At 47.8% G+C, this 9,991-nt stretch overlaps 1 protein-coding gene across 1 annotated transcript in view; it reads left to right on the top strand.

The window, feature by feature from the left end:
- Positions 1–25: 25 nt before the first annotated feature.
- The window catches only part of DNHD1 (dynein heavy chain domain 1), a 54,848-nt gene continuing 44,882 nt past the window's right edge, over positions 26–9,991 (top strand). Inside the window, exons 1-2 of the mRNA XM_067466385.1 lie at positions 26–114; positions 7,320–7,974. Of these exons, the coding sequence (XP_067322486.1) occupies positions 90–114; positions 7,320–7,974 (680 nt within the window). The 5' untranslated portion in view covers positions 26–89. The remainder of the gene's footprint in view (positions 115–7,319; positions 7,975–9,991) is intronic.

Raw genomic sequence — 9,991 nt, 5'->3', positions numbered from 1 at the left:
CTAGAGCGGACTTCCGGAAGGGCGGGAGGGGGGACGTTAGGCTTCCTTAGCAACGCCCCTGGCAACGCTCACTCTCCTCCTCAGCAGCCATGGAGTCTCCCGCGCCAGAGAAGGGTAAAGCAAGGCCAGGGGGGCCCTGAGCATGTGCAGAGGGCATTGTGTACAGCAGTGGCTCGTTGTAGGCTTTCCTGGCTGTGTTCCAGAAGCACTCTCTCCTGACGTTTTGCCCACATGCACAGAGATAGTGAATTCAGCTTGATTAGCGTTTAATGGCCTTGCAACTTCAAGGTCTGGCTGCCTGCTGCCTGGGAGAAGATTTTCTTTTGCCCACATCTATGGCAGGCATCCTCAGAGGTTGTGAGGTCAGCTTGATTAGCGTTTAATGGCCTTGCAACTTCAAGATCTGGCTGCCTGCTGCCTGGGAGAAGATTTTCTTTCCACCATCCTGGACATCATTCCACCTCTGAGGATGCCTGACATACATGCATAGAATGCTCCTGGAACGTGGACACACAGCCCCGGAAAACTTATGGCAATCCACTGCAGAGAGTTCCACTGCTGAACGGTTCCGAGCCCCTATAAAAGAGAGGGCGGTCTAGGAACAATGTATTGTTATTATTATTGTGTTGTCAAAGGAAGGCTCTCACTGGGTTGCTGTGAGTCTTCCGTCTGGCCCTCTTCTGGAAGGAGACTCTAGTCCGCTCCACTGCAGAGAGTCCCACAGTTGAACAACTCTGAGTCCCCATGGGGAGAGACAGCGGTTTACAAATGAAGTATTATTATTATTATTGGGTTGTCGAAAGCTTTCATGACTGGAATCACTAGGTTGCTGTGAGTCTTCAGTCTGGTCCTCTTCCGGAAGGAGACTCCAGTACACTCCACTGCAGAGAGTTCCACAGTTGAACAGCTCTGAGCCCCTATAAAGAGGGCGGTCTAGAAACAAAGTATTATTATTATTGTGTTGTCAAAGGAAGGCTCTCACTGGGTTGCTATGAGTCTTCCGTCTGGTCCTCTTTCGGAAGGAGACTCCAGTCCACTCCACTGCATAGAGTTCCACAGTTGAACAGCTCTGAGTCCCTATAAAGAGAGAGAGCGGTCTAGAAATAAAGTATTTCATTATTATTGTGTTGTCAAAGGAAGGCTCTCATGGCCGGAATCACTGGGTTGCTGTGAGTCTTTCGTCTGGATCTCGTCCAGAAGGAGACTCCAATCCACTCCACTTCAGAGAGTTCCACAGTTGAACAGCTCTGAGTCCCTATAAAGAGAGAGGGTGGTCTAGAAACATTGTTATTATTATTGTGTTGTCAAAGGAAGGCTCTCATGGCCGGAATCACTGGGTTGCTATGAGTCTTCCGTCTGGACCTCTTCCGGAAGGAGACTCCAATCAACTCCACTGCAGAGAGTTCCACAGTTGAACAGCTCTTCAGTCCCTATGGGGAGAGAAGGCGGTCTACAAATGAAGGATTATTATTATTATTATTATTGGTTGTCGAAAGCTTTCATGAAACTTACGGCAATCCACTGCAGAGAGTTCCACTTCTGAACAGCTCTGAGTCCCTATAAAGAGAGAGGGCGGTCTAGAAACAAAGTATTGTTGTTATTATTATTGTGTTGTCAAAGGAAGGCTCTCATGACCGGAATCACTGGGTTGCTGTGAGTCTTCCGTCTGGACCTCTTCCAGAAGGAGACTCCAATTCACTCCACTGCAGAGAGTTCCACTGCTGAACAGCTCTGAGTTCCTATAAAGAGAGAGGGCGGTCTAGAAATATAGTATTGTTATTATTATTGTGTTGTCAAAGGAAGGCTCTCACTGGATTGCTGTCAGTCTTCCGTCTAGCCCTCTTCTGGAAGGAGACTCCACTCCACTGCAGAGAGTTCCACAGTTGAACAGATCTGAGTCCCCATGGGGAGAGACTGCGGTTTACAAATGAAGTATTATTATTATTAATGAGTTGTCGAAAGCTTTCATGACTGGAATCACTTCCAGGTGGAAGGCGGTCTCGGTCAGGGTGGGCTTGACGTGCCTTCCTCTTGGCACGTTTCTCTCTTTCGCCCTCCATTCGTGCCTCTTCAAATTCTACAACACTGCTGGTCACAGCTGACCTCCAACTGGAGCGCTCAAGGGCCAGGGCTTCCCAGTTCTCAGTGTCTATGCCAGAGACTTTAAGGTTGGCTTTGAGCCCGTATTTCAATCTCTTTTCCTGCCCATCAACATTCCGTTTTCCGTTCTTGAGTTCGGAGTAGAGCAACTGCTTTGGGAGACGGTGGTCGGGCATCCGGACAACGTGGCCGGCCCAGCGGAGTTGATGGCGGAGGACCATCGCTTCAATGCTGGTGTTCTTGGCTTCTTCCAGCACGCTGTTTCCCCGCCTGTCTTCCCAAGAGATTTGCAGGATTTTCCAGCGCTGATATACACACACAACACACACATACGCAGACTGGGTTACAGCAATACTTGGCAAGGGGGCGGCTAGTCAATCAATAAAAACATAACACAGACACAACAACAGCATCATAAAAACAACAACATGGCTGTAAACGGAGTCAGAGCTGGGTCCGTGCTCAAGGAAGTGCAATAAGTTCCTAGGTAGAGCCCAGGGAAGGTGCAAAAAGTATCAGTCTAGAGCAGTGGTTCTCAACCTGGTGTCTCCAGATGTTATTGGCCTTCAACTCCCAGAAATCCTAACAGCTGGTTAACTGGGAATTCTGGGAGTTGTAGGCCAAAAACATCTGGGGACCCCAGGTTGAGAACCACTGCTCTAGAGGGAACACCTCTGCCCAGAAAGTGTCAACATTACTGGGGGCGGGCAAACCTAAAGTGCAGGAACTTAGATGAGATCGAGTCAGTTCTCGGGTCAGCACAATGGAACATCTAAGTTTTTAAATCCTTACGGAAAGTGGCCAAGGGGAGTGCTTGTCTAATCTCCTTAGGGAGGGCATTCCAGAGCTGAGAGGCCACCACCGAGAAGGCCCTCTCCCTCGTCCCCACCAACCTTGCTTGAGACGGTGGCAGAAGCGAGAGAAGAGTCTCCCCAGATCATAGAATCATAGAATCAAAGAGTTGGAAGAGACCTCATGGGCCATCATCCAGCCCAACCCCATTCTGCCAAGAAGCAGGAATATTGCATTCAAATCACCCCTGACAGATGGCCATCCAGCCTCTGCTTAAAAGCTTCCAAAGAAGGAGCCTCCACCACACTCCGGGGCAGAGAGTTCCACTGCTGAACGGCTCTCACAGTCAGGAAGTTCTTCCTAATGTTCAGATCGAATCTCCTCTCTTGTAGTTTGAAGCCATTGTTCCATTGCGTCCTAGTCTCCAAGGAAGCAGAAAGGAAGCTTGCTCCCTCCTCCTCCCTGTGGCTTCCTCTCACATATTGATACATGGCTATCATATCTCCTCTCAGCCTTCTCTTCTTCAGGCTAAACATGCCCAGTTCCCTAAGCCGCTCCTCATAGGGCTTGTTCTCCAGACCCTTGATCATTTTAGTCGCCCTCCTCTGGACACATTCCAGCTTGTCAATCTCTCTCTTGAATTGTGGTGCCCAGAATTGGACGCAATATTCCAGGTAACGTGGTCTAACCAAAGCAGAATAGAGCATGGGGAGCATGACTTCCTTAGATCTAGACACTATGCTCCTCTTGATGCAGGCCAAAATCCCATTGGCTTTTTTTGCCGCCACATCACATTCCTGGCTCATGTTTAACTTGTTGTCCACGCGGACTCCAAGATCTTTTTCCCACGTCCTGCTCTCGAGCCAGGCATCGTCCCCCATTCTGTCTCTTTGCATTTCATTTTTTCTGCCAAAGTGGAGTATCTTGCATTTGTCACTGTTGAACTTCATTTTGTTAGTTTTGGCCATTCATCTCTCTAATCTGTCAAGATCGTTTTGAATTCTGCTCCTGTCCTCTGGACTATTGGCTATCCCTCCCAATTTGGTGTCGTCTGCAAACTTGATTATCTTAAGGCGTAGCTGGTTCATAGGGGATGATGCGATCGTGAAGATAGACAGGTCCTGAACCTGCACCTTGAATTGGAACCAGAAATGAATTGGAAGCCAGTGGAGCTGCTTAAACGGGGGTTGACCGCTCCCTGTAGCTAGCTCCCATTAACAACCTGCTTGCAGATCTTTGGACCAACTGCAGTTCCCAGGCAGCACCAAGCTAAGTGGTTACAGTAATCCAACCTGGAGTTAACTAGGGCATGGACCACCATGGCCAAGTCAGACTTCACAAGCTGGCGCTCAAGCTCTAAGGCACTCCTGGCCACTACTAACACAATAATAAGCCTTGGCACTATAAGAGGGCTTCACGAGACCAGTCACTCTCGTTGCAACGTTGTCGTAACACTGAGGTTGCGGACCATATTGTAGTTCTTGCAGACCACCGGTGGCCCATGGACCACAGGTTAGGAAGAAAGAGATATCTGAATCAAAGGGAAGATAGATGACATTGGGCCAACTTCAGCCGTCCAGGTGTTTTGGACTTCAACTCCCATAATCCCTAACAGCCGGTAGGCTGTTAGGGATTATGGGAGTTGAAGTCCAAAACACCTGGAGGGAGGGACTGAAGTTTGCCCTGGACTAAACTAACACCTATGAATCTAATGCAATCTAAACATTTAAGCAGACACTGAGTTATTGTTGTTATTATTGTTGTGTTTATACCCTGCAGCTTACAGTTAGAAGTATTTATTTATTTGTTTACTTCCTGTTTACCCCGCCTTTCTCACCCAAGGGGACTCAAGGCAGTTTGCAGCTCCGGCAAGAATTCAGTGCCAGTAAAAACCAACAATAGGCAGGAAAATGTATCCCCACAGTTAAAATGATGAATCAATAATATGCATAAAACAGTATACAAATTAAAAATACAGAATCCTAGAGTTAGAAGAGACCTCGTGGGCCATCCAGTCCAACCCCATTCTGCCTTGAAGCAGGAAAATCACATTTAAAGCACTCCCAACAGATGGCCATCCAGCCTCTGCTTAAAAGCTTCCAAAGAAGGAGCCTCCACCACACTCCGGGGCAGAGAGTTCCACTGCTGAACAGCTCTCACAGCCAGGAAGTTCATCAATTTAACCAATTCCAGATCCACCTTACCGTAGTTTTGCCTAGCCCACCTTGGACTAGTTTCCTTGCCAGAAGGTCATGGAGGACCTTGTCAAAGAAGGCCTTCCTGAAATCCAGGCACGCTACATCCACGGCATTCCCCGCATCTACCCAGCTTGTAACTCTATTAAAAAAAGAGATCAGATTAGTCTGGCATGACTTGTTTTTAATAAATCCATGTTGACTATTGGCAATGACCGCATTTGTTTCTAAGTGTTTGCAGACCACTTCCTTAACAATCTTTTCCAGAATCTTGCCCGGTATCGACGTGAGGCTGACCGGACGGTAGTTATTTGGGTCATCCTTTTTTCCCTTCTTGAAGCTTGGGACCACATTGGCCCTCCTCCAATCTGCTGGAACTTCTCCCGTTCTCCAAGAACTCTCAAAGATGATTGCCAATGGTTCCGAAATGACTTCCACTAGTTCCTTCAGTACTCCTTCAGTAGTTGATCTGGCCCTGGGGACTTGAACTCATTCAGAGCGGCCAGGTATTCCTGGACGACTTGTTTCCCAATTTGGGGTTGGATGTCCTCTAATCCCTCATCCACTCCATCTTGCTGAGGTTGAAGATGACCTTTTTGTGAGAAGACCAAGGCAAAGAAGGCATTAAGTAGTTCTGCCTTTTCCCTATCCCCTGTCAGCATTGCCCCATCTTCTCCTCGAAGAGGCCCTATCGCCTCCTTATTCTTCCTTTTTCTACTGACATAAGAATAGAAGCCCTTTTTATTATTTTTAATGTCCCTGGCAAGCCTGAGCTCGTTTTGTGCTTTAGCCTTGCGGACCTTTTCCCTACAGGTGTTGGCTATTTGTTTGAATTCTTCTTTGGTGATTTCTCCCTTTTTCCACTTCTTGTGCATGTCTCTTTTGTGTCTTAGCACAGTTAGAAGTTCTTTGGACATCCATTCTGGCATCTTTGCACTTGTCCTATTTTTTCTCTTTGTTGCCACAGTTTGCAATTGTGCCTTGAGTATTTCACTCTTGAGAAATTCCCATCCATCCGTAATTCTCTTATCTTTTAGTATCTGTGTCAGATACTAAAAGATTAAACTATATCTAAAGTAAATACATAAACACAATATGTAAGAACCACCAATAGTTCTTTTGCAGTATTTAAAATTAGTTATGTGGCCAGAGATGTCAACAGGGCCGACAGAGCCAACAAAATCCGCGTGCAATAACAATTTCCAGTCGGGGCCGATTAGCTGAATGCCATTGTCTCCTCCTCCTCCTCCTCCCCCACCACCACCACCACATGCTAGTGTGCAAAGATGGGATTTTAATTGTTTTGTAAGGAGAGGAGGAAGGGGGCAATTTTATTTCTTTAGCAGGGGGGCGGGAGTTCCAGAGGTGGGGAAATCACAGTGAAGTCCCTTCCCCGCTCTCATTCCCACCAGCCACACTTGATATATGTGGGTGTATATATGTGTGCACGCATGTGTATATTTATATTTGAATGTCTGTATGTATATATATATATGTGTGTGTGTGTATATGTTATTCTGTATATAAGTGTATATGTGTGTTTATTTATTTATTTATTTCTGGTACTTTTACCCCGCCCTTCTCAACCCCCAGAGGGGGACTCAGGGCGGCTTACAAAGAAGGCAGAATTCGATGCCTTTATACATTACACATAGTATACAAAAATATACAGAGAACAAATATACAAAAATATAATTAAAACGATCATCACAGTTAAAACATCAACAACCGGTGCATAACACATTATGTAAAATATCATATAAAATCATTCTTATAATCAGCGTTTCGTTTCCAGAGTTCCTCATGTCCAGTCCGTTAGTCATTTCCTAGCCATCAATAAAGTTCTTTCTTTATTTGCCCGCCTGCCCAAATGCCTGGTCCCAGATCTATGTTTTTAGTTTTTTCCTAAAAGAAAGGAGCGATGTTGCAGATCTAATTTCCCCGGGGAGTGAATTCCACAGGTGGGGGGCCACCACCGAAAAGGCCCTGCTTCTCGTCCCCGCCAATCTCACCTGTGATAGAGGCGGGGTCGAGAGCAGGACCTCCCCAGAAGATCTTAGGCTCCGGGGTGGGACATAGAGGGAGATCCGTTCGGACAGATACACTGGTTTATAGCTCCTGCAACCAAAGAGGTCTGCTCCTCAGAGCTGGCATTTGCTCGGGGGGGGGGGGGGGCTTCTATGCCTGAAGGCCTCCATTCACCCCTGTGTCCCTCCCTCCTTTTCTTCCCAGGCTCCGGCGTCATTCCACGTGAAGACAGTACCTGGGCCCGCTCCGTGCGCCGGCGCCTGGCGGTGGACCTGCAGGAGGTGGGCCACGCAGAGCCCGGACACGTGGAGGCGCTGGTGGCGGAGCTGCTGGCGGTGCTGGGGGAGGTGCTGCGTCGGAGCAGCCGGGGGGCCTGGCTGCGGCTGATAGAGGCCCTGCGCCTGGTGGCCCCCTTCCGGGCCCTGCTCTCCGGCCGCCCGGAACTGTCCCCCTTCCTGGAGGGCCTCTTCTTCCAGTTCCAGTGCAGCCGGGCCTTGGTCTCGGACCTGGATGTCCTGGGTGCCGTGGCCAGGGCCTTCCCCGAAGACTGTGCCGTGCTGTGGACCCCTCCTCGGGCTGCCTGCCCCCGTGACCCCAGTGACCCCGCCACAGCCCTGCCCCCAGCCCAGGAGCCCCTCTTCGCTGGGATGCCCTGCCCCTTCGTCACCAAGTTGGACGTGGCCCCCGACAGCCGGGAAGTGGGCCTCATCTCCCTTCAGGAACTGCAGCGGAGCTTCGGACCCGTCGGGAGCCAGGTGGTCCGAGAGGAGTCGGCCCCCGGGAGCCTGGGCATAATGGGGCTGGCCCTGGCTGCAGCCATCCCCACCCAGTTCCTGGAAGAACCCTCCGACGCCGCAGAGTGAGTTTGTGGAGATTTGGGACATCCCTTTAGTGAGAAAGGCTCCAGATGTGTTCCTTGGTGGGAGATTTGGTGAAATGTGGTACCAGAGTTTATAGCAAGCTAAGGGCAGGAGTGAGGGCAGAAAGGCCAGCCACCTCCCACACACACAGGGCTTGACTGACAAACAACCAAACTGGTCAAAGGTGTTGCATGAAGTCCCCAAGTTACAAACAAGAAAGGTTCTGTAGTAGGGCTGGGCGGTTTCGTTTCGTTAATTCGTAATTCATTAATAATTCGTTAATTTTGTTGATTACGAAGCGATAACGAACCATTCTGGAGCATTTTTTTTTTAAAAAAACGAATTTTTAAACACGTTTTGTAAATGCTTCGTATTTCGTTATTGTATTCGTTTCGTTATTGTTCTGAGGTCGTTTTGTTATTATTTCCGCATGTCTGGGGCAAGTTTTTTGTTTAATTAGTGAAAAAAAATTATAATATCACACCAACAGTCAACAACAGAGGGAGAGGGAAGCTTCAGAAGTTTTTGGAGGTTTTTTAGCGTATTTCGCGGTCGCGTCCGCCATTAACGAATCGATTCGTTATTGTTTCGGAAATCGATTCGTTAATGTTTTGTAATTTTTTTCACATTTACGAAATTTCGTAAATATCGAACTTTTTAAAAGGAAAATTTTGTAATTATTTTAAATAACCCTCAAAAAACGAATCGATTTTAGAAACAAATTTTTCCGTTGTTACCCAGGCCTATTCTGTAGGTTTGTTCTTAAACTTGAATGTGTTTGTAAGTCAGAACAGGGGAATTTTTAATTGTAACTCCAGAAACACACACACACACACATATATATATCAGCTTTGGATCACATAGGGAAGTGTTGGGACGTGCTGCCATATCCCTCTATTATGAAATGACTCAAAGACCTCCAAGGTCTCTTTATCCACTCAAACACTGGAAGTAACAGGTTTATTTGATCAAGTCACCCTGCCGGGTAAACAGAAGGAAGTGCCACGCAAAGCTGAGACACAGCTCAGTTTGAGCATGCACACAGGCTATTTTCAGGCTATTTTCTCTGATTGGTGCCTCATCTCTCTCATTTCCCTTTTGAACTTTCCCTTTGCCTGTGTTATGAACTTCAATTCCTTTGATCCAGAGCAAGATAAGGGCCTGAGTCTTCTGTTCTTCTCAAACCCTCTGGTTCATCACATCCGATCTCTCTGCTTTGGCTGGTAATTTCCCACTACTGTCTCAGCTCTAATCCCTTCAGAAGGGTGGACACTCCCGTGGACTTTCTTTTGCTGTCTGTGCCCCAGTTCAGAAGAGTTCACCTCACTTTCTGTCCCTGTGAGAATGGGATCTTGAAAAATAAATGGCTTGTTGGTGCCTTTCCCCTGAGAACTCTTTCATGAGTGGATTTCCCTTCCGAGGGGAAGATTCCTCGCACCTTCTGTTATCTCAACCCTGTTCTTCACTAAGAGTTGGTTGTTAGTTGGATGTTTATAACTCGTGATGTGCCCGGGGGGGGGGGGGGGTCCAGATTAGTTTTCACTTGTAAATCTAAGATTTGGTGACATTTAATACAAGAGCTTCTAGCACGCTAAGGGCAGGAGTGAGGGCAGAAATGAGTTCTTCGGGCCAGGTAAAAGAGGAACAGGGTTCCCCATAGCATCAGGAGAGATGGAAGTGTCTCGTTCTGGGCAAAGTGGGCAAAAAGGCAGCTCCAGAGAACAAGGAGTTGCTTGTGAGAACAAACATGCAAACAGGAAGTTAGCAACCAACAATGATCTCGAGCCGCTTTTAGGGGGATCTCCCCAACCGAGGAGATCGTGAGGACCGTACCAAAGAGGGTCCCTGAACCTTGGTGAGGGCAGCGAAGCCAATTCCAGCAGCAGAAAATATTAAAAATAATAAATCCTCGCCAAAGCGGAAGAAGATGGCGACCGAGGCATTTTTATTAGCGATTCAGCTGGGATCGGATGCATTGTAGGAATAGTTCCACCACAAGCATACCAATACAGAATT

The sequence above is a fragment of the Anolis sagrei genome, chromosome 3 (assembly GCF_037176765.1).
Source record: "Anolis sagrei isolate rAnoSag1 chromosome 3, rAnoSag1.mat, whole genome shotgun sequence".
Taxonomy (NCBI): Eukaryota; Metazoa; Chordata; class Lepidosauria; order Squamata; family Dactyloidae; genus Anolis; species Anolis sagrei.
The sequence above is the reverse complement of the archived record's forward strand: the minus strand, read 5'-3'. Positions and strand labels throughout refer to the sequence as shown.